General features: G+C 33.0%; 1 protein-coding gene across 1 annotated transcript; it reads left to right on the top strand.

Moving 5' to 3' along the window:
- Nucleotides 1-1,852: 1,852 nt before the first annotated feature.
- LOC139516932 (uncharacterized) lies at nucleotides 1,853-8,733 on the top strand. Its single transcript, XM_071307405.1, has 3 exons — nucleotides 1,853-3,316; nucleotides 8,033-8,094; nucleotides 8,515-8,733. Exon 1 carries the CDS (start codon nucleotides 1,977-1,979, stop codon nucleotides 3,303-3,305), a length of 1,329 nt encoding a protein of 442 aa, XP_071163506.1. The 5' UTR covers nucleotides 1,853-1,976; the 3' UTR covers nucleotides 3,306-3,316; nucleotides 8,033-8,094; nucleotides 8,515-8,733.
- Nucleotides 8,734-26,542: the final 17,809 nt, after the last annotated feature.

A 26,542-nucleotide genomic window follows, 5' to 3' on the forward strand; every position in this document is an offset into this window, starting at 1 on the left:
ACATCATATGTATCAAATAAACACAAAAAGGCATTTTGACAAAGCCCATTAGCAAAAATTAAAGACAAGAATACAAATGACCCCAACTATCCACCATGACGATAATATAAACAACTAAATATAACCGGACGGCTTTCAATAAAGAGTAAAACCTATACCATAAGGTGGCTTTAAACGGACCAGGCATAAAAAGGTGAAACAATCCGAAAGAGAAAACTAACAGTAAAGTATATACAAACAAGAATGTGTCCTCAGTACACGAATGCCCCACTCGCACTATCATTTTCTATGTTCAGTGGACCGTGAAATTGGGGTAAAATCTCTAATTTGGCATTAAAATTAGAAAGATCATATCATAGGGAACATGTGTACCAAGTTTGAAGTCGATTGGACTTCAACTTCATCAAAAACTACCTCGACCAAAAACTTTAACCTGAAGCGGGACAGACGGACGAACGAACGAACGGACGGACGAACGAACAAACGGACGAACGAACGAACGGACGAACGGACGCACAGACCAGAAAACATAATGCCCCTCTACTATCGTAGGTGGGGCATAAAAATAACAAATGAAAAACAAATATTGTAGATATTACCCAACGATAAATAAGGCAACAGTAGTATACCGCTGTTCAAAACTCATAAATCCATGGACAAAAAACAAAATCGGGATAACAAACTAAAACCGAGGGAAACGCATTAAATATAAGAGGAGAACAACGACATAACACTAAAATGTAACACACATAGACAAAATCCCACGAGAATAATATATATAACATCGAAACCAAATACATGAATTTGGGATAGACAAGTACCGTGACACGTCTTATCGCAATGAATTGCTGAATTGTAATCTCCAGACTTAAGGTTAATATTACACAGGAAGAAGATATTAAGGAATCAATCAAAATCCACAAGTCTAATAAACAAAAGCAACAACATGATTTACAAGTATAACAACCTAAAGTTAGACATGTAAGTAATAGTTCACAAGAAACTATAGATTGTATCCAGTTCAATTCATAGGTCGATACAAGTTACTGTTGAGAAGAAAGCAGTTTTTCCTCCATTTAAGACCTCCACTATCTTTATAGGACGAAATCGTGGCTACAACATGTGGAACATTTCTATGGTCATCTGGAACACATATATGCTATTGGTTAACAAAATCTTGATGGCGTCCAAAAAACATTCAATGATATCTTTCATCATAACCACATGTATCCTTGATCAGTTAACTTCATTGTAAGCAGCAACTCTTAAACGAGACATTTTGATAGGAACGCAAGCGCTAGAATAATAATTATTTACAATGAAACAAGACCACTCGCAAATTTGTCTAAAAACAATATGATACACGTTGTATTATTTTCTAAATACATTTAGGGTTAGACGTAGTCTGTTACTGGATTTGGTATGCAAATATTCATTTTCTTAGTTGTGATGTATAACATCTTTCACAACAACATGATGCTCTAAATCGGCTGTTTATAATGATATCTTAAAATAAAAATGTAAAGGATATTTTTGAAGGAGCTAATTTGAAAATGCATTTTCTCTTAAAATTCCATATTATGTCATTGTAAATAATATTTTTAGACTTGATGGCCATTGATAGCTCGTGGTATCTTTCCTCTTTTTTTTTAAACAAATGTTAAATAATTTGTATGGAAAAATGGAAAAATGCTTTTATACAAAGGTTTCATTGTTAAAATGTCTTAACATGTATGAGTAAGACCATTTATTCGAATTCACCATTTTTATGATTATACGTCAGAAAAGCTCATAAGATATAACATTGCAATTGCCTTCATTTATGAACTCTAATCGAGCTGTTTAAAGTAAAACCACTCAGGTGAGAAAAACAGCTCACCTGTGTACTATATAAACATGCGTGTTACTTAAATACTCGCTTTCAATTTTAGCTCGCAGTCGAGATGTTCGGTAAGATTTAATGTTGAAAAAATAATATGGCTCAAACTCAATTAAACTCGCCCAGTTCTAGAGGGAAACATACTCCTTCTCGAGATTTGTTAGAAGATTTAGACTACTTGTCTGATGTTCTATCTCAAGATGAAGTTGAACTGTTTGACGATGGTCAGTTTAGTGACCTTAGTGACTTTGAACATACCAATGAGGGTGATGTTTCTAATGCCGATGAGGGCAATACTTATATGGGCAATTCAAGTGCCACAAAAGACAAACACAATGCCAAACAGGGCAAACAAAGTGCCAATAAGGGCAAACTTAGTGCCAATAAGGGCAAATTGAGTGCCAATAAGGGCAAAACTCATCCACAATCAGACGATGGGGCGTCTGGGTTAGATGGTGAAAGTGACGAGAGGGCCACACGTAACTGGTTGCCGGATAAAAGAAATCCAGTCGAATCATCTTCTTCCGGTAAACGAAAACATGTGGAGGTGAACACAGATTCTGGTGATGAATCGGAACAGGAGACCGAGAATTCCTCCTCGGATAGTGGGGAAAGTTCAGATAATGATAATCTTTTTGATCCGTCTGAAATTTTGAAGAAAGGTACCAAGGTACCGGGTAAAATTTCAAAATACATTGAGAAGTATGCCAATCAGGGCATCACAAAGAATGTTAGGTTAGAAGTCACAAAGAACTGTAACATACCTATAAGTAAAAAGCTCGCTTCCAAAGAAACGGATAGATATATAAAGAAACTATTTCGTAAGAAATTTAATCAAACTTTGAATGCCAAGAAAGAACGTTCTATTATTAACTCTGAAAACAGAATTTTAGATGCTACTGGTCCCTTAGCAATTTTATGGACAGAAGCAGAGAAAGCTAAGAAACGTGATCGTGGCTTGAATCCAGTAGATGTCATTGACATTGTACAGAGAGCATTAGTTTTGATTGGGAACGCTCACTATGTATACTTAACTGATCGTCGTAGGTCTATGCTTGGTAGAGTATTACCAGAATGTTTAGATTTATTAACGGATAAAGATGGCAAGAAAGCGTTGTTAAAAAGCTCTAATGAACTATTTTGCCGTAAGTTCAGAAAATTGCTCACCGAAGAAAGCAAAGACAACAGGGAATTGTTTAGCTTGCTGCAAACAGTACGCCGTTCCAAAAACAAAGCATCTAGATTTGGAAATGGTAACTTCAGTGGTGGTCATGGAAATGGTGGCCGTGGCAATAACCAGTATTTTCGGCTCGAGCCCCCAAACAACCAGAATCAGCAGTTTGGGGGCCGAGGCAGGGGCAGAGGCAGAGGTCAGTCAAGATCGACACCAGGGATCCCAAGGAAGGGGTTCAATCCCAAGAATTAGGCATACAACAGGTAAAGGTTCAAGAATTAGATTTTTTCCCCATTTCAACAGACCGTTTTGCTCATTTTCCTGTAGGGGGGAGAACAAAACTTTTTGTCCAGAACTGGGGTTGTTTGACATCAGATCCTTGGGTCTTAGATACAGTTCAGGGTCTAAAACTAGAATTCTGTCAAATACCGCCAAGACAAATTCAGTGCCCAAAACTATTTTTCGACAAAGAGAAAACAGCATTGATCAATCAAGAAATTCTATCATTGTTAGACAAAAAAGCAATATGTCAGGTATCCCAAAGTCAGAGGTATTTTCTAAGTCATCTTTTCTTGGTCGAGAAAAAAGGGGGAGGACACCGTCCTGTAATAAATTTAAAGCAGTTGAACAATTATTTGATATACAATCATTTCAAAATGGAAGGGATTCATTCGGTAAAAGATTTAATCCAAAAATCAGACTGGATGATAAAAATAGATCTGACGGATGCATATTTGACCGTCCCAGTGTTAAAACAACATCAAAAATATGTCCAGTTTCAATGGCAGGGAAAGACCTATCAATTTCAGGTACTTTCCTTTGGAATTTCAGTCGCCCCACTAGTATTCACAAAATTAATTAAAGTCCCATCAAGTTTTCTAAGACGACTGGGTATACGTCTAGTGGTTTACTTGGACGATATCTTAATATTGAACCAATCAAAAGAGAAATGTCAGTTAGAAGCACAACTTACAGTAAGGCTTCTTCAAAGTTTAGGATTTCTAATAAACGAAAAGAAATCAATTTTTGTCCCATCTCAACAAATGCTTTTTCTAGGATTTCTAGTGAACTCGGTAGATATGAGTCTGTCCCTTCCAACCCCAAAAATTCAAAAAATACAAAAATTATGCAAGGAGGTAAAAAATTCAGTAAAAATTAAAAACCAATTGTTCAGAGAACCATTGATGGTCTTTCCACCACTTACAACATATTTTGATGTGAAAATATTAAAAATTCAGTTGATATGTCAGTTCCTATGACTTTATGATGTCTAAATATGAATTTGGAGCAAAGGTCAAAATCTAGAACGTCCAATTAACCTATGACCTTGACCTCAATTTCAAGGTCATAGACTAAGGATCTCAAACCTAAAGACACTAGTTCCTTAATATGTATGGTTCATGAGTAATATCACTTTACGCATAATTCTAAACATAAGAGGGGCGAAAACTCCCATTTATTGTCTACGCACCCTTTCAACCAAAATTTATAAGTTACCACATGTCGCAACTAACAATTTAGTAAAAATAATTTGTCGATAAGTTATACGGCTTTTGAAAATGAGTGAAAATCAGCCAAAATCAAAATTTATAATATGACCTTGACCTTTGACCTTGACCTTATTTTCATTTTTTTGGACCAAGGACCTCAAATCAAAAGACCCTAGGTCTCTATCACTTATGGTTTACCAGTTAGAAATGCAAATTCTTATATCAAACATAAAAGGGGGGATAACTCTCATATGGAATCCATATACGGCTTCGGTCAAAATAAAACAGAACATCCTGAGGATATAACGAGCAATTTGGAAAAATAAATTTGTCGGTTTCTTATACGGTTGCGAAGCCTTAGAGATAACAAGAGAAACAGTGTTCGGGGAGATAACTCTTATTTGGGAAAGTATTCGGTAAAAACGAGTTGGTTTCAAAAGCGTATAAACTGTTCGATATCATATTTCAAAAATCTAATCGACAACTTGCGAAACAAAAAAACAGCGAAGGAAAAAAATTAGGCGGAAGAAAAAAAAAAAAATAATAATAATAATAATAATTAAAAACCAATTGTTCAGAGAACAATTGAAGGTCTTTCAACTAATAAAGATCTATTTTGATATGAAAATATTAAAATTCAGTTGAAAATGTCAGTTCCTATGGCTTTATGATGTATAAATATGAATTTAAAGCAAAGGTCAAAATCTAGAACGTCCAATTAACCTTTGACCTTGACCTCAATTTGAAGGTCATAGACTAAACATCTCGAATCAAAAGACACTAGTTCCTTAATATGTATGGTTCATGAGTAATATCACTTTACGCATAGTTCTAAATATAAGAGGGGCCAAAACTCCCATTTATTGTCTACGCACCCTTGCAACCAAAATTTATAAGTTACGACATGTCGCAACAAACAATTTAGTAAAAATAATTTGTCAATATCTTATAAGGTTAATGAAAATAAGTGAAAATAAGCCAAAATCAAAATTTAGAATTTGACCTTGACCTTTGACCTTGACCTAATTTTCATTTTTTTGGACCAAGGATCTTAAATCAAAAGACCCTAGGTCTCTATCACTTATGGTTCACCAGTAAGAAATGCATCTCACTTATATCATATACAAAAGGGGGGATACCTCTCATATGGAGTCTCCGGATAGCTTCGGTCAAAATAAAACACAACATCCTGAGAATATAACGAGCAATCTGGAAAAATAAATTTGTCGGTTTCTTATACGGTTGCGAAGCCTTAGAGATAACAAGAAAAACAGTGTTCGGGGAGATAACTCTTATTTGGGAAAGTATTCGGTTAAGCAGAGTTGGTTTCAAAAGCGTATAAACTGTTCGATATCATATACCATATATCTAAGCGACATCTTGCGAAACAAAAAAACAGCGAAGGTAAAAAAAGTTGGCGGAAGAAAAAAAAAATAATAATAATAATAATAATAATCAGAACAAAACCTATAGGTCTTTCAACTGAAAGGTTGAAAGACCTAATAATAATCAGAAGAAATCCAATAGGTCTTTCCACGGAAAAGTGGAAAGACCTAATAACAGTGAAAAAACTATCAGAATTAATAGGAAATCTGACAGCTTCAATTCAAGCAATTTTTCCAGCCCCACTACATTACAGACATTTACAAGTAGAAAAAAATCAAAGGCTCAACCAGACTCTCAGTTACAATTCAGAACTAGTCCTATCTCAAAAAGCTCAAAACGAATTAAACTGGTGGATACACCAGTTAATTCATTGGAATGGGAGGTCTCTAATTTCCATCCAACCATCTGTAATCATCCAAACAGATGCAAGCAATGTGGGATGGGGAGCAGTAATGAACAAAGTATCAATAGGGGGTCCTTGGTTACAATCAGAAAAAAAGTTTCCATATAAATGCCCTAGAATTAATAGCAGTCAAATCTTTCTTAAAAGACAGACACAATTTACAGGTGTTGATTCAGACGGACAACATAACAACAATGACTTATATCAACAAAATGGGAGGGACTGTGTCCAAAGTTTGCAACAAACTAGCCCTAGAGCTTTGGACATGGTGTCTCCAGAAAGACATAGTGCTAAAAGCAGATTTCATCCCAGGTCGAGAGAATCTAATTGCAGATTGGGAGTCCAGACATCATTCAGACTCCAGCAATTGGAAACTTCATTCAAAGGTTTTCAATTCTTTAATGAAGCAGACAATGACCTGCAACATAGATCTTTTCGCAGATCGGTCCAACAATCAACTTCAAACATACATAAGCTGGCTTCCCGATCCAGGAGCATTAGCGTTCAATGCTCTCCTACATCCTTGGACGAGTTTCAAGGCTTACGCCTTCCCCCCCTTTCTGCTTGATAGCTCAATGTCTGAAAAAAATAAAAGCAGAGAACTGTAGTTCTGATAACTCCTGCTTGGATGGCACAGCCATGGTATGCAATATTGCTGGAAATGTCAATACAACATCCAATTCTGTTGCCGACATTTCCAGGTCTACTACAGTCGTATCAAGGGGAACCTCTCCCAATGATTCAAAACAAATCGCTTCAACTAGTCGGGTGGCTTGTCTCAGGAGATCATATCAAACAATGTCAATATCAGAGGAAGTTAAAAAACTTTTGCTCAGCTCCTGGGGGAAAGGAACTCAGAAATCTTACGATTCGGCCTGGAATAAGTGGGTTAGCTGGTGTTTGGAACGGGAAGTTGATCCCTTTTCAGCACCTCTAACTGCTGTTCTAGACTTCTTGGCATGGGTGTTTCAAAAGGGTTTTCAATACAGAACAGTTAATGTCCATAGATCTGCAATATCCTCTATTCTTCCTCATATTGATGGGTAACCAGTGGGACAGACACAATTAGTTAAGAAATTAATGAAGGGCATTTTGAGGGAAAATCCACCTTTACCTAAATATCAAGAAATGTTGGACATTGATATTGTTCTGAAGTTTCTCCTTTCTCAATCTGTTAACCCTGATTTGGATCTTAAAACATTAACCAAGAAATTAACAATTCTTTTAGCGATAGCTGCTCCGAAAAGATCTTCTGAAATTGCTAGACTTGATATAAGATTCATGCAAATAAACAATGAAGGGGCTAAATTTCAGCTCCCAGGTTTATCAAAAACTCAATCTGATTGTAATTCAAAAGAAATATTTTATCCGAAATTTGAGGACAATCTTAAATTATGTGTAGTTGATTGTTTACAAGCTTATTTGAAACGTTCTGTAGATTTTCGAGAGGTGGATATGTCTAAGCCAAATTCATTACTTAGAACTTTAGTTAAGCCACATAAAGGGGCCTCGTCTAATACTATAGCTAACTGGATTAAGGATATTATGAAGTTAGCCGGTATTGATACAACTAAGTTTAAGGCTCATTCAACTAGAGGGTCCTCAACTAGTAAAGCTAAAGGTCAAGGAGTTTCTATATCAGAGATTTTGAAAATAGCTGATTAGTCAAATGCTTTAACTTTTAAAAAATTCTATTTCAGACCATTGCAGGAGGATAGTTCAAATGATCAGTTTTCAAAGAAAGTCTTGAGTTTACCTTCAGGTATGTTAATAATTATGTTTAACGCTTTGAACGCGCAATGTTATATCTTATGAGTTTTTCTGACGTATAATTATAGATTTCATGAGGACGCGAAGCGTCCAATATGAAATATAGATTATACTAAGAAAATGATTAAGATATAACATTGCAATTTCCCTCCCACCCAATACCCATTTAGATAATATTTGACGTGGATTAGTACAAAGAGTCAATGTATAAGAGACTACTCATGACCAGAACTATATAAAATTATATACAAGATACACTATATATCATATATATATACACACACACACACACACACACACACACACAAATCAAGATCCTTATATGAAATTGTGTAGTAATGATGATGTAACAATTGAATTGATAATATTAATTATGAAGAACAAGTTTATTATCATTCAACTTTATTTTCAGATACATCATCCATGGAGTCCTAGCAGTCAGAGAGATTGTGGTGATTGACTTTTGAACTGTAATTTTACCCATGCGGGATATAATGTGGAAGAAACACTATGTTAAATTTCTTGTCAACAGAACTTTTATAGATTGCAATAGAGACATGCTAAAGTTTTGCAATACATTTTTTATATGTTAAAGATATATATTGTTGACATATTAAATGGTGAAACAGTATTCTTTTTATTAATCATATATAAGAGGAAAGGAAATTTGTACCAGCACTGGTAGTAGCAGCATAATTATACATTTCTTGTTTCAATATCTATGGTTTAGAGTTGTCATGGCTTATTATTGTTTTTGGTACATGTATGTTGATGTTTATAAAGGAGATCCTTATGTTTAGAAGTTCTGCTCGCAATTGAAAGCGAGTATTTAAGTGACACGCATGTTTATATAGTACACAGGTGAGCTGTTTTTCTCACCTGAGTGGTTTTACTTTAAACAGCTCGATTAGAGTTCATAAATGAAGGCAATTGCAATGTTATATCTTAATCATTTTCTTAGTATAATCTATATTTCATATTGGACGCTTCGCGTCCTCATGAAATCTATAATTTTGCTCTCATTGCATCGTTGTTTAACTTACGAAAAAAACGTCGTTTTAATAACTGCAAAGTTTTGTTTAAGAACATAGATTTCACATTGTATTTTGAAATCTGAGAATGTCGACAAAAATTTGATTTTAAGGAAATTACTGAATTGTATTGTGTTCCTTTTGTGAAACCGTACCGAATTAAAGGGTCATAAAATTGTCGTGATGTTAAACTGTAAGAAAGACATTTATAGATTTTTATTATTCCCTTTTAACCAATTTTGTATCACACCCTGAATGCCTTAATGTTCATATATTCCGCAAGACATTATTGTTTACTTGTCAATGAAATAAACATTGAAAACCGACCAAAATCTCTTAATATGTGAAGTCCGATATCAATCCAATTTCTATCTATCTCAGGCAAACTTAACATAAAGAGAGTTATGATATTCTTTTTTTGTCCCTTTTGGTTATAGACTCACCGCCGTATTCGTGAGCTAAAACTTTTTGATTTATCTCGTCTTTTTATTATTTTGTTGTTAATCCCCATCTTCTACATAGAATACTCTGAAAGAAATTCAAACAAACATAATTATGTGTATTGGTTTACAATATCTCCATACAGCTCTTTATTTATGACTGGCAAGCTGAAAACAAGATTTCTGCAATATTAAAAGTATTTTTAGATATTTTATTCCCATACGATGTTTTATATCAATTGTACAAATCATCTTTATGTGACGAAATGGATACCTTTTACTTTGGTGGGTGTCATTTTAGTTTACTTTTTATTCTTATTCAATCATAGTTTTTGCCTTAGTGCCAGATATTGTCCCCAACAGACATCCCACACGCTGACATTTGTATGTTCAGTTTCGTTTTGTTTCTCGACAACTGAAAATAAACACCTTTTCCTTTACATATCATTCGGTTATGAAATGTCATTTCTCTCTGAGAAATGTTGTCATTGACTCTTTGCTATACTTTCGACATTTAAACACTTTCATTAAAATACAATTAACATCTGTTTGATTATAAAATGAAAATTAAAGCATATTATTTTATATTACCGGAATACTTTTTGTTCAAAATGTTTTTTAAAGTCCACATTGATAAAAGAACGCTAATTGTACTAATGCCATTTCGTATTTTGAAATCTAAAATTACACAATCTGTATCTAAATGAAATAATCTTATCGTTCAGTATTTTTGTACTTTTAATCGTACAGAACAAAATAGTATACTAATATGTATATTAATTTTATATTATCTCACTAAAAGTGTATAATATCTTTATGTTCAGTTGCAATTTGTATAAAGCTCAGTTTTGATATCAGATTGCCACATTTAAAGGTTCCATTGATCATTCTAAAAGAGTTCGAAACAATGTTTTCACAGAAGATAACCTTAGACAAACAAATCTCAATAGCACGTTTTATTACAAAACATAGATGTAAAAATGGCTTGATAGATTAGCCTAATCAGAACAAATTGTCATAGAAATATGTCTTGTCATTGCTTTATCTTTATTTCTGTTGGGAATTGTTCGGCTGCTACTTGCTAATAATTCTTATTTTGTCTGACAGTGCTTCCATTCCTATTTATTTTTTCTGGAAGTCAGGTAAAATTGATTTATGTATTTTCCTTACTTAGGTATTCCTTTTTTCTTCACTTCTATGTTAAAATTAAACTGACCAATTTATTTAAGAAAACGTCTGAAGTATTCAACAAAAAACAAGATAAACTTGACAGATAATATTAGGATCTAAACAATGAAATAAAAATTGCAGAGACTACGCTGAAGTACTATAGTCAAACAATGTACTCCAATGTTAAGGTCAATGATATATATGGAAACATATTGACGTTAAATACTTCGCTTTTCGATAGAAACTGGTACTCTGAATATCATTTTGGGAGGGGAAAAAAGTATGAGATTTGAACATCTGTAAATAATTGTTGCCTCAATTTGTGTTCTGATGATAACCTTTTCCCGAAAGTACATCTTTTAAATCATCGTTAAGAGAGACAGATTATTTTTCATACGAGAGAGCACATCTTAGAACAAGTCAGTTTTGATAATCAGATCTGATTTCATTCACTGTGTTTAATGTATTTAAATATCTATATGAACAATCTGTCAATGTTGCTACTATGAATGACCACAGAAGTCAAAACAATGATTTAAATAAGATTTAAAGACGAATTATCGTCCAAACGAAACTATTTTATTTCCGCAATATACCTTATTGCGTTAGAATTTCATATATCATTACGTCACAAACTTGTTTATCTTACGATAACGAGGCAAACTTTATTTCCTGAAAAGTAGATATCAGAATTAATTAATTCTAGATTTAGATAATCAAATAGGAGTCATCTATAGTTATTTTCTAATACGTCTTTCTTCAAAATCTTGTCTACAAATCTAAAGTACATTCGTCATTCTTAGTACAAGGTGATTTGCTAAAATACAAAACAACTCAAAAGTATATCTTCTTTTACGACGAAGGTGCGTCTTATGACGTAACGCATTGTTTCCAATCTATTTTAAATGGAAGACATTATTTTGGTACTTTTTTTCAAAATATTCTTTTATCTCAATTTTTTATTGCGGTCTTCAATATGATACGGATTGTTGTGGAAATTGAAAGCATAAATGCTGAATTTCAAACCGGTTACATCCAGTTTTGTCGAAACTAGATTATTGCCTCTATATTTCACATCAAGAAGTATTATCTTCAATTTTCCTTCATTAATGCACAAATTTTAAACATGTGTTGTGCATAATTTATTACCAGAATTTATTAGCCATCATCACTTCGGTCTTACTTCTCTCAGGTTAAAATGGGCCCCATCCATATTTGGGAAGTTTGGAACTTAATTTTCAAATGGTCTTTAACTTCGCATTTGGTATGATCTTCAACGTTTTTATTCGAGTCTTATGTTACCCGGATTGTGAGTAAAATCGATTTATGACTAATGTACATCGGCATAGTACTATTGTCTTTACCTATGTAGACAAAAGGCGCTTCTGCCTTAACAAAAAATTATCCTGGTATCTATTTTTAGTTTAAAAAAAGAATGTGAAATGATATACATTTGAACTTATATTAGATATGATCTTATAACTTTCTCGAACGTTTTTGAAGATTTATGGAATTTTTTGCAAGAACAAAATCAAATTCCTGATGATTCAGTGATGATACTGAAATATGAGTAGGATGAACAGAGAGTTTCAACCTGTGGTAGAGCGTTTAACTCAAGTCGTGTTTCTTAGGAAAGTGACCCTGGTGAAGAATTGTTGGTATACATTAATTAAGTCATTACTTCATGTTTGCGTATCCATCTCCAGTTTACAGGTTTATTGATCGGAAAGACAGGAAATACCACCTTAATTAGACACTTATGGTTTACAGCTACATGTAGCAACGTCTCATGAGCTAGATCTAACCTTCCGAACATTGACAATTACGCCGAAAGTTTACCAAACGTAATAACTTGCCAAAGGAATCTTATCATCCTCGAATAACTTTATTGCAGACCATTTATCCTGAATTAATATACTTGAAGCGTTTATATGTTTAGAGATAAAGAATAAGTAAGTAAATAACCAAATACATTTATACCATATGAAAATGCAGTAGAGAGCGACATAATTTATGTATGCTGTTGTATGTTGGCGTTTGTTTTTGTTGCACTTCAGTGTTTCTGTTGTTCCACTTTTCTCTTATAGTTGATGTGTTTCCATCGGTTTTAGTTTGAAACCCGGATTTGTTTTCTCTCAATCGATTTATGAATTTTGAGCAACGGTATACTACATGTGTACTTTATTTACCCATCTACAAAAGATAATCAACAGTAACGCTAGCGCTCTGTCCAGCTTTTAATATTAAGATCACATTAAAACTTCAAGGTTATAGTTCTGTTTTTTTTTGTTCATTGGTATATTTTGTCTTGGAATGAGTTCGGGGATACATTATTTCAGATATATTCGGAACTCACGATAATGAAATTGAATTCAGTAGGCCCAAAATAGTATTGATTAAACTTCATTATAAAAAAAAAGTTGCTGTGCTAAGATATTTAATGAGACAATAACTCACTCAAGACAAGAGACAAGGGTGTTAACAATTATAGGTCTTGTTTGGCCTTCAACAAGTAGAAACATTCATATAATTATGAATGTTCGAGAATGAATAATAAGGGAACCAAACATAAACAAACAATAGCTAACAAGGTTAACAAAACCATCATTTATAGACTTTGTAGAAGGACGCCGAAAACTCAATGCTGCTTTAAAAGGATATGCCAAAAAAACAAAGAAGTATAAAATTAACATTAGCATAGCAGCACATACTGTAATGTTATTCTATTGTCTGTTGTCCCAATAATGTTACAAAAGTTATATAAAAAAAAGATATAGAAGGAAATCTCAGCAGTTCTCTTCATTAAATCCTTTATTACAGCAATGCATCACTTTAAATCTAGTTAAAATACAGATCACCGACAACTGGCAGATAGATATGCTACAAATATGTGTTGATTTAAAGTTTGTAGGAGTCAACAGATCAGAAAATACTTCAAATTGTTTTTTGTTTTCTTATTATTGACAAATAAATCTACCTAGAGTATTTAGCTTAAACTGTAAAAAGTGCCCCACCTAAACTGTACAAGGCTTCTTTTGTATATTTTGCAATTTGCTCATTAATACACCCATTTTTGACAATTGATGTTTCAAGATTACGTGTCTTAAAGAATATAAATCTTTATTGTACGGAGATTGTTGATAAATATAGCGAAATGCGATTAAGTAATGCCTTTAATTAAAAAATAATTAAGCGACAGACTCTCTTATTTCAATCGTTGTAGGAACCAAGTAATCCTATAAGTTCTTAATGTATAACGCGTTGCTTTTTTTAAACACTATGCAATATCTTTGTTCTTGGTATTCCATCTATCTTTTTCACATAATGAGAGTGTGTGTATGAAATTCATGAATATACATCAAAACCATATTTCATTTCAGACATAGTTGTTCTTTAATATGTGTTATGTTGTTCACCTCTGTCACGTCCGGTTTTTTTTTCTCCAGAAAACATTATAGACTTATTTGTAATGAATCCTTTGTAAATCTGTTAGTTTTTGAATCAAATTTAAATATTATCAATCCTTTTTAAATAATAGGAAAAATATCTATAATTTACGAGCGTTACCGATTTAAAAGTCAAATATCCGTGAGAATATTTTTTCTTACAAAGAAAAAATATTTTGCACTGAAATTTTACATACCAAAAGGTAATGAACGTAAACACAGTAACTGTTTAATGCATTTAGAAAAATAAAGGAAGACATAAGGTACGTATTTCCGCTTATTTCAATGCACTCATTTCGAAAAACTACCTTAATGACTTTGAAATGCTTGCTAATGTATAAACACATGACTGACCATGTTAAATCACATTTATTGACCCTAGTGCTTATTTTAGCTGCAACATGTTGTACTGAGCTGTATTACGAAATGGTTTTCTGCCAATAAAAGAGAAAGAAGTGAAACGTAACTAAAATGATTACAGAAACTAGTAAGTATTTATCGGAAAGTTGTTTCGTCAAGGGATACTTTATGGTTGACAGGCGTGAAAAAATGAGTATAGATGATTATTATGTGAGAGTTTTCCGAATAAAAGCCTTCGTTTATTAAGAATGGTTGTCGGATCTGCCAGAATACATTTGATTACGTATTCTTCATCACGAGCACGTGGGGATAAAATGACAATTTATTACAAGGAATTGAATTACAAAAGATTTATATAAAAATGAAGATAGTCAGTTTTATTTATCTTTATTCCCCGATTTTCTAAATATTCCTTTAATTGGATAACAAAAAAATATGAAATTTAGTAGAACATACAAATGATTGATTTTGTTTGCAAATAATGTGCGACCATCAAAAGTGATTATAAAAATATCTAGGGTTTTGCGGTTTTCTGCTCATTTATTTGTACAACTGCAAGAAAATGAAAATAACAACTGAAACATTTCGTGCGTCGAAAGAAATAGAGGTGAAAGATACCAAGCGACATCATATCTCATAATTCGAGAATAACCTGACAACGCCATAATACTATTCAAATGCGCACTTAAATAGCCGATTTCAATCATATTACTTCCAATGGAATCATTGCGCTAAAATAAAATCAGTCCGACAGCTAAATTGGGAATCACGGTTAATCAAACTAAACGTATGATATGTAATATTTAGATGATTTCATATAAATAACATTTGATCATCATCCAACTTTCTTATATGTTCCCAAATCACGCACATTTATGAAGAGATGTCTACACTTTTCTTATCTAATGTAAATCAATCGACCAATGATATTCCCGATGGAAAATTACAAAAAGTGTTTCATAACTTCAAAAGCATCGATCAAAACAAATCCGTACAGGAAGGTTTCCCATGTGACTTTTGGTCAGATTAGATATACTGGATAACAGACAGTATAAAGGGTAAATAGAAATATACAATTATTGAAGATGACGTGTTAAATTTGGCAAAAGTGATGTCTTTCAATATCACCTTGGATGTTTTGATATATTTTGTCTTAATTGAAAAAGGCACAATGTCAAAACTATCAGTCATCTTTATTTACATATATATTAAGATATTTTTTTTAGAGTTCCAGGCACTGTCGTTTAACTGGATTGTCATTTAACGTGAAAACAAATGACAATAGCAATTTATTTGTATGAATTGATGATCAAGACAAACTCCATGTGTAACCTGTTTATTATGATTACCTTGGTTATAAATAAGTATACATCAAAACACATACTACACAGTTTTAATTTCAGCCATTCGGAATTCAACTTTTCGTCATTTTTGAGGTGAGAAAACAAATAGTGTCTCTCCTCTCGATAGCCAAGCTTCCTCGGTGGTTCACTGTTTAACCAAGCATCCCGAGTATATGATAACAAAAATCAAATCAAAGTGCAACGTTAATATTCATAGAATTTGAAGACTACCCACCTACACTTTCTGCTCATATTATGAATTAAGGTGACAAAGTTTATTGATGTTCAAATCGATTAGGAAGAGAGAAATCGAGGTAACAATTAGAAACTAAAGGAACTATTAAAGGAGAGATAATTAATGCGTCTACAAGGTCACGGCTAGTAATCTACACACGCAGAACATTTGGTTCTGCAATGAAAACCGTGAGAGGATTTTCCGGTTGTGCTTGAGTGGAGCAATTGTCACCGCTTCAAAAGGTATATACATTTCTAAATCACAATTTTCTTATTCGACTGATCAAAATATTGAAAATCGGAGAATGCTATGCTGTGGTGAATACTTTTACGAAGAGATAGATGTATCATTTCTTGTTGTACGTGGAGTTGAACTATAAAATCAGTTGCCGCACGAGATTTTGCCTAGAAAAGTGACATTTAAATTTTGAAATGGTTCTAATTACAGACCGTCAAGTTCAAATTTACTTTTTATTCGGTCAATGGGTATGAATGTCGATTTGGGCGGCGTGTACGCTGTCCTGTGTTGATCGACATCTTAATATTTTTATCATGTCATGCGTGAGGGGATCGGTTCTGATTGAGGACATCGTGAATGCGTGAGGGGACGTGAAATCATAATATTATATCCAAACTATGAGTCTTTGAAAGTTGCCTAAATGTGGTCAGATTGTTCATGAAAAAACACATTTGTGTGCATAAACAAAATTAATGAGATAGAATTTTGAAATACATTGTAGGAAGATAGGTTTAACGAACAACAAAAGGAAAAAAATTGTCAACGATTTGTTTCTAGCTACAAAAAAAAGTTGAAAAATTTCATATCAGCCCATCAGCCCAGTAAATATTTTTTACGAAAAGAGTTAACTCCCCTTATATTGCGTATTTAAAAAAAAATGGATTGCAAAAACACAAATTTTGATATTTATGTGAATATTTTGATTTATACAATACATCACAAAGTTTTCTGTATATGAATTAACAGTCTAACCTTAAATAAATTGCAAATATGTCTCCAATAAAGGCAACAGTAGTAAACCGCTGTTCGAAATTCATAAATTGATTGAGAAAAACAAATTCGGACTACAAACTAAAACTTAGGGATACACATCAAATATCAGAGGAAAACTACGACACAACATTAAACTTTAACACACACAGAAACGAATTACAATTTAACAATGGCCATTTTCCTGACTTGGCACAGGGCATTTTAAGAAAAAATGGTGGGATGAAACCGGTTTTGTGGCATGCCAAACCTCCTGATTCTATGGCAATGATAAATATATCATTTAAAGACAACATTACATGACAGGACTACAATACAAGTAAATGAATGAACATATAGGACAGAGAAACACTCCAGTTATAGCTAACAAAAGGTACCAGGTTTCTAAAAAAAACTTATACGACAGACGCGTCTTTCGTCCACACAAGGCTTACCAGTGACGCTCTGATGAAAAAAGTTCGAAAGCCAAGACAAGTACATTGAGAAACAAAAGTTCCAAAAAGTTGTGCCTAATACGGCTAGGGTATCTGCCTGGAATAAGAACATCCTTGTTATTTCGAATAATTCATAATTTTGCAACCAGTGATGTTTTATAAAATGACTATATAATAGATATTCATGATAAAATCGAAGTGGTGACTAACTTCACAATTAAAACGGATACATAAAACAACCTTAACCAGCACATAAAAATTCACAGCCGATTTAGCCAAAACCATCAACGCACAAAGTGACGTCACATGAATTTCTTAAACAATATCCCAAAAATAGGATAGACAGAATTCAGGATAAGATTTGCAATACTGATATAACATTTAACAATGAAAATTACAATATTAATTAATATCAAATTGTGGTAGTAAACTATACCGATTATTTGCCCAAATTCACAAATTTGAAGACATATTTGAAATTTATTGGTTAGACTTTTATTCATAAAAAGAAAACTTGGTGATTTATTGTTATTTCAAAATTCTATATCATAATTTTATCTATGCACAAATTTTTTTTTTCATAAACAATCTGACCATATTAAGGCAACTTTCAACGACTAATAGCTTGTATATAAAGATGCGATTTCAAGTCCCCTTACGCATCCACGATGTCCTCAATCAGAACTGATCCCCTCACGCATGCCAAACTGAAAATATGAGGTTTTTAGATTTGTTCAGATGTCTATCAACACCTGACAGCGTCCACGCCGCCCAAAACAACATTCATACCCATTAACCGAATAAAAAGTAAATTTTAACTTGTAGGTCTGTTAATAGAACCATTTCAAAATCTAAATGTCACCTTTTTAGGCAAATTCTCGTGGGGCAACTGATTTTGTAGGAGTTCAACTCCACGTACAACAGTAAATGATACATGAATCTCTTCGTTAAAGTATTCACCACAGCATAGCATTCTCCGATTTTCAATATTTTGATCAGTCGAATAAGAAAATTGCGATTTAGAAATGTACATACCATTTGAAGCGGTGACAATTACTCCACTCAAGCACAACCGGAAAATGCTCTCACGGTTTTCTTTGCAGGACCAAATGTTGTGCGTGTGTAGATTACCAGCCGTGAAGGTCTTGGTCTTGTCATTCAAATTCACACTCAGTAAAACTGTCACAATAGGTAAAATTACAGATCAGACTACAATAGTAGTATCTGACGATGTAAGACTGAGAACACTAATAATATAATTTAATGTAATTTTTACCCGAACAAATATTCAGTGGAAAAAAACTGTGACATGATTACCGTGCAACATATTGCGAGACAAGTATTGCTGTCCTATTTTCAATATAGTTATCAACTTAACACAAACTGCAATACATCAAACTACTTTAGAATATTTTCAGTATGTTCAAATATTGGTCATAGGTAGTATCTTTATATCTTTATATCTCAATCACCAATATTGTTAACATTTCTAAAGTTGTTGCTTGTTATATATTTCTTGCAGGAAAGGAATATATATATTCGATATATAATGCATAAAGTGCCAAATTAAATGACTAATCCAGCATCATAAAACAATATTGCGAAACTTTCATTTGGTATGCTGTGCCCATATTTTCACTATTTTACCTATTATGTCTGTTTTGTTCACACATCGTTGTAAATATAAAGGATTTGATGCGACTTCATACAAGTGAGAGGTTTAGTGTTATAAAACCAGTTTCAATCCACCATTTTCTATATTTGAAAATGCCTGTACCAAGTCAGGAATATGACAGTTGTTGTCCATTCGTTTGATGTGTTTTATCATTTAATTTGGAACTTTCTGTTTTGAATTTCCCTCGGAGGTCAGTATTTTTGTGATTTTACCTTTTTCAAATGTTCAAGTTTTCGCCATGGCAACGGAGACGGGATTTCTATTACATTCAGAAGAGTACAAAAAGGTACAAAGGGTCTTTTGTTACAATTTGACCGAGGAAGAGGACATATGACGTCGTACTGATATGTGCAAAAGACTAGACCATCGAGTCGCGATCTTTCCTGTTTTACACTAAGATCATATTTTTCATACGAAAATAGGTTTAAGAACTCGTGAAATTGAATATCGTTTGATTCTCATGGATTATTTTAAATAGTAATAATAAACTTCCCATAGGCATGTTTATTATCATAATGAAATTACATAATGAAAGGTTATATCAAACAATATCAAGTTCTCGCTCGTTATGAAACCAATTATTATTTTAACATGTCAATTCATATTGTTTTTAATTGTACTTTTATGGTAATCCTTGGCTTTAACTGATACTTTCATCATGGTCTTATGTTCTCATTTTCAAACGCGTCGATTGTAACCAGGTGAATGTGACCTGTATATATACGTAAGAACGCTGTTTGTGATTTCATCAGTATGACAAAATTTAGTTTCTTTTTAGTGTTATATTTAAAATTGCCATAAAAGTGCGAGAGATTAAGCTAGCCACAAAACCAGGTTCAACCCACCTCTTTATCTTAAAACGTCCTGTACCAAGTAGAAAACGGCAGTTGTTATGTTATAGTTCGTTTCTGTACATTGCATGTCATTTGTTTTTTGTTCACTTCATTGTTCCTGTTGTAACGTTGGTTTCGTGTTTTAGTTGATATGTTTCCCTCGGTTTAAGTTTGTAATCCGGATTTGTTTGTTTTTTTCTCAATCGATTTATGACTTTCAACTACTGTTGTCTTTACTTTTTTGACCAGTTGATAATATGAAAGTTGCATAGCAAGCATTAGATGCTTTCATCTTATTTAGTGGTTGTAAACGAGTTCGTATTGCTTCGAGTAAAAGCTATAATAAACGTAGTCTCTTTGTTATCCATTTAACTTACTTTCTGTTTTTGATAATTTCTGGTTTGTTCATTGTCAGCTTTAATCTAATTATTTTAATTTTGATTAACAATTGGTAAGATGTCTCATGCCTACTATTTAGAAACTAACATATAAACAGTTGTATCAAGTAAGCTAAGCATATTGCTGTTTTGATTATCTTTAACTATAGAAACTCGTATTTGTTTAGTTATTACACCCGTTTCTGTGGCTTTCTTCAACCACTAGATTGATGTGTTTCGTTAGACATACATTACACAAGCTGTTATTGTGGTTCTTACTTCAGAGTTTTATAGCATAACTTCTCTAGCTCGTTTTACTCAGACCAGAATATGTGTCTATTATTCCGTTACACTGCGTAGGTGGGTATTTTATGACAGAAAACGTAATATTTAGTCGCAATAATCTTGAAATATTTCTAAACATGATTTTATTTCGACTTAGGCGATTTTGCACTGGCAAAAAAATACGAAGTTGACGGCAAAGTATGTGTCTACTCCATAATATTCATTTCGTTTAATATCACTATACATTAACGGAGGTCCCGCAAACTGCAATTTTTTTCTACTGTGTTGTCTTACTTCAAAGGGTAATTTGTTGATAATAATGGGTAAAAGTTATGTCCTGTATGTGTCCCGTGTCTGACCCATAGCTTCCTTACTTCTAATGTAGAATTTCGAATGGTCGTAAAAACTTCGAAAGCTTATCAGCTGATTTCTGGGTGATTGAATATTTATAATGACTGCATGTTTGCATCTATAATTGTATAATTGTATAATGTTAACCGATTATGTCTTTGAACAAATTTAATGATTCATCTTAATTTCAATCTGTAAGAATGAAATGTGCAATAATTCCTAATTCCTCATGTGCTTGCTGTGCTTTAAAATGATATAGGTTGATTATATAAAAGAGGGACGAAAGATACCAAAGGGACAGTCAAACTCATACATCTAAAACAAACTGACAACGCCATGGCTAAAAATGAAAAAGACAAACAGAAAAACAATAGTACACACGACACAACATAGAAAACTAAAGAATAAACAACACGAACCCCACCAAAAACTATGGGTGATCTCAGGTGCTCCGGAAGGGTAAGCAGATCCTGCTCCACATGTGGCACCCGTCGTGTTGCTTATGTGATTACAAATCCGGTAAATAGTCTAATTCGGTAGGTCATATTCATGAAAGGGAAGGGGATTGTAGTTACGACGTAAGGAACATATCCGATATCATTTGTGAAACGGTTATTCCATAACGGTCAACCAACTCGTGATGGCGTCCGTAAAATTTACGAAGGGATGATTTCAACTTCACCATTTGGAACTCTTGGTTTAATAGCTTCCTTATGATTATATGTTGTGTCAAGTGTACTATTGTTTGTCTGTTTGTCTTTTTCTTTTTTAGCCATGGTGTTGTCAGTTTATTTTCGATTTATGAGTTTGACTGTCCCTCTGATATCTTTCGTTCCTCTTTTGGTAGTATAAGTTTTGAAAGGCAATTACTGTACTTATTGGCTGCCGGAAATGCTCTTTTTTTCGTGTTAAATTTAACACTGGCTTGGACTAACAGATTTCCAAAGGACTGTGTGGTGGATGAATTTTCAATGTTTTTTTTAATGTGAAAGTTGTAGAATTTTGCGATTATTCAATCTAATAGGACTGTAACGAATATTTTGAGTCTTCGTCTCAATCAATAATTTCATTTTCCGCTTCTTTCGAATTAAGAATATTACCTGCTACATACTCAAAAAATCTTTTCCCACAAGTTTTCCTGATATTTTCCTGACTTCTTGATTCGGACATCAAATTCCGTGTGCGCATTTGTTAATTTTGTCTAATTCGCAAAATAGTTTGAAAGCAGCGCTTCTGCTTCAAGATCTAGCTGATTCAATTTTTCAAGATCATGGTAATGGCACCATAAAAGACATATTGGCTGAATTATTCACATCTTCATTAATAAATCGGTTTCCTTCTTTTTCATTGAAAATAAGTTCAGTGCATTTCATGTATGTATAAAAAAAAGAAGATGTGGTATGTTTGTCAATGAGACAACTCTCCGCAAGAGACCAAAATGACACAGAAATTAACAACTATAGGTTACCGTACGGCCTTCAACAATGAGCAAAGCTCATACCGCATAGTCAGCATGCGCCTGTTCAAATTAAGGAGCCTGTAATACAGTAGTTGTCATTTATTCACGTCTGTTATAGTTGATTTTCTTTAATTGTTTTGGTATGAATAAGACCGTTTATTTTCTCGTTTAAACTGTTTTAAAGTTTTCATGTTAGGTTTTATAAAGCCGATTATAAGGTAATCTTTTTCTAAAGAAGGTATCAAGACCTTGTTGATAAATATTCTGTATGAACTTCCCAAATACACGATGGTCTTGATGTATAGATTCTGGATACTGGTGTTGTTAATCATCTTAATTACGTGTTATAGTGTTCTTTTGTTAGTCTTTGTGAATATTTCTTTTGAACCTTGATCGGTTTTTGGTGATATCCATTCGACGTGACTGTACATGTGCATCCCGTCATTGTGTTTTTGTATTCTTGTCCTTCATTTTTGTTAATGGGCTTTGACTATATGCCTTTGTGTGTTTCTTTGATACAAATGACGTTGCTTGGTACTTATACATTCCGTCATTGTGTTATTATTTTTATAGTTTTTTGTATTCTTGTCTAAATGTGCTTTGTCTATCAGCCTTTCTGTGTTTCTTTGATACATATGACGTGACATCCCGTCATTGTGTTATTGTGCCATTGTAATTTTTTGTATTCTTGTCTTTCATTTTTGCTAAAGTTCTTTATCTATATGCCTTTTTGTGTTTCTTTGTTCTTATAGTGATAATAAATATTACAATGTTGACTGCTGTACCTCTGTTTTTTAACATATTTATACTTATGTAGACGAAATACACGTCTGGCGTATTAAATTATAAACCTACTAGCATGTCGTAATGTTCTATAATTGTATTGGTAATTTGTGTATTTCTGTGTCCTGAAATTATTTGTATTGAAGTCCTGCCATGTAATGTTGACATTTCACAAAACCACCATATTTTCTTAAAATGTCCAGGACCAAGTCAGGAAAATAGCAATTGTTATCTTATAGTTCATTTCTGTGTGTGTTGCATTATCGTTTGTTTTTAGTTGCGTTTTAGTGTTTCTGTTGTTTCATTGTTTTCCTCTTATGGGGGTGGTAAAGGGTTATTTTCGTGCAACGTTTTCGGCCTTTTTATTTCACGTATTTTCGTGTTTTGACGTTTTATTTCTCGTTTTCTCGTGTTTGCCTCGATTTGCGTGCTTCGTGTTTCCTTATTTATTTTCCGTGTTTCGTGTCGGTGTTCTCGTGCATGCCACGAATTTGATTAAAAAGTCAGTGTGTTGTAATACCTTCTGAAACCAGTGTAAACTTATAGAAATTGATGTATATTGTTACCATTCTACTTTTGCAATATAATCCATCTAATTGCTATGAATACAATTTTTTTATCAAATAAGATGCAATTTAAGTAGCGGACGCTAAAAGATGACTGCAAGGTCTTCATCTTCATTACTTATAGCTGCATGATCTCCAAGAACGGCTGAGTATAACTTCTGGTACTTGTTTCCTTAATATTTACGATCTTATTTATCGTGCTTCGTTTTTCCCGATTTTTAATTTTCGTGCTACGTTTTTGCGTTTTTAATTTCACGTGTTTCCGTGTTCAGTACCCCCTCTCTTATATTTGATGTGTTTCCCTAAGTTTTAGTTTGTAACCTGGATTTGTTTTCTCCCAATCGATCAATGACTTTCGAACAGCGGAATACTACTGTTGCCTTTATTTACCTATTATGTCTGTTTGTTTTGTTCATACATCGTTGTCAATTTAATGGAATTTTAGGCGACTGTCATACAAGTTAGAGGTTTAGCTAGCTTTAAAACAAGGTTTTATCAACCATTTTCTACATAGATAATGCCTCTAACAATGCAAGTATGACAGTTGTTATTCATTCGTTTGATGTGTTTAGAGATTTTTTTCCATTTGATTAAGGACTTTCCGTTTTGAATTTTCCTCTGAGTTCAGTATTATTTGTGATTTTACTTTTTACTAACCACTCTATTGTTAATCTCATACCAAGTATATGCGTTTGAGCTTTTGATTGTGCCATTTAATAAAAGAGTTTCCGTACACTTATCTAATTAACCAATTGCTTACCGTACCTGAAATCAGACATAGAAAAAGAAACTTTGACCAATTAACTATTCATCACTGGAACTATAGCGTTCGAGGTCTACAAGCTGTAAAACACGAATTCTAATCAATAAGAAAACAACTGCTTATATTACCTTGTGTGGGATAGGGTACCATTTGACGTCGTTTAAACACAGACACTCGTCATAATTACTGCCTACAGTTTCTTTAATATCTATTACTGAAATGAACATGTAAACAGTTCTGCATGGTAACTCTCGACATTACCTTTCTTGTATAGCACATAAAAAATGATTACTTACCAATTAATCGCCATTTTATGGGTACCAATAACTACAAGTCACTGGTGCTTTCAACTTTTCTCAGAATTATGTCTTTCTAATCCGATTTCTTAAGAATAATACGAGGAGAAGAAAAATCATATGGGATTTAGATTCATTAGATGGAGAAAAACCTTGATCTTAAAAAGGTCAGATTGGACTTAATTTCTATTGACAGTTTCGTTTAGACTTTTAAAATGATGTCCTTGTGTTCAATAAGTAACGGGCACAAAGAGTTTTAAGGCCAAACATTAAAGCCGATTTCATCTCAAATAACTAGCACGGTGCTTTTGAGAGGAATGTCCCAAGGGAAATATTTCAAAATTGGTAAAACGCTTTTGGAAACGACTTGAATAATACTACAGATGGCAGATGATAAAACAACAAATAGTTAAGTGGTGGTCATGGCTAAAGTTGCCATTTGATTAGGGAATTTCCGTTTTAAATTTTTCTCAGAGTTTAGTATTTTTGTGATTTTACTCTTTTTTGTATGCTTTAGTTTTATACATTTATATTTTCATGGAATAAGTAAGATTTACCTCTTTTTCGTTATTTACTTGATAGAAGAAAATGAGCGAAAAAAATAAATTAAAGAAAGAAGAGTTAATGCGTCAGATACAGATAAACTCCTTATATATTTATATTCCATGTCAGAACTTGGCATGCAAAATAGAATTAAGAATCCATTGGAATTTTCCAGTTTTCAACAGATAATTGCTGCTCGCTATGTACAATGATTTTAAAAATCAGGAGTTACGAATGCTATATCATTCTTGTGTTCAGTCAATAGTTAAAACAAGAAGTGACTCTGCAATACCTCTGTCATGTTCTTAATAGTAAGGCAATGATTGAATTAAGGTGGTAACTAACACTACAGGGAGATAACTCTGTAAAATCAGCTAAACGTTTTAATTAAGTTGTGTTGTTAAGGGAATATCAAGCTTCTCAATGATCAAAATAAGTGTTTGTCAAACTGCTATATAACCAGTGTAATTTTTCTGATAAAACGGTTGGTTCAAATTTTTTGGAATTTTTATATTTTTGTAAAAGGTCAAAGTAAATACTTTGTCAAAATTTTAAGAAAATTAAACGAGCCAAATTAATTTAAGTTAAAGTGTTGGGTACCACCTTAAATAAATTATGTATACTTTAAAAAAAAAATCATACAAGTTGTGGGTTCAGCGAGCTATAAAAAAGAACAGTTTATTGCCTTTATTTAAGTCACCATTTTCTTTGAACCATGCCTGTACCAAGTTTGTAGTACGGCATGTTTTCACTTGTTCCATTGATTAAGATTGTTTGATTTATGGATTACCCCTTTTGGGATTTGTCTTTGAGTTCAGTACTTTTGATATACTTTATTTTCTTTCACATGTAATTAACATTTCTCTGAACAAGTTTTATGTGTAAAGTTTATTGTGTTTCGTCAATGAGAGTTCAACCAAACACTTCAACCAAAGGTTTGAACAGTAATCTAAAATATCAACAAACAACGTAGTACATTTAAAACATGCTTTGAAAGAATTTTTAAATTTCAGTATGTATTACTTACTACTAAAATTGTCAA

This window comes from Mytilus edulis, chromosome 3 (genome assembly GCF_963676685.1).
Source record: "Mytilus edulis chromosome 3, xbMytEdul2.2, whole genome shotgun sequence".
Taxonomy (NCBI): Eukaryota; Metazoa; Mollusca; class Bivalvia; order Mytilida; family Mytilidae; genus Mytilus; species Mytilus edulis.

Excerpts from the sequence above, each read along its gene's own strand:
- LOC139516932 (XM_071307405.1), top strand. The coding sequence starts at position 1,977 with ATGGCTCAAACTCAATTAAACTCGCCCAGTTCTAGAGGGAAACATACT.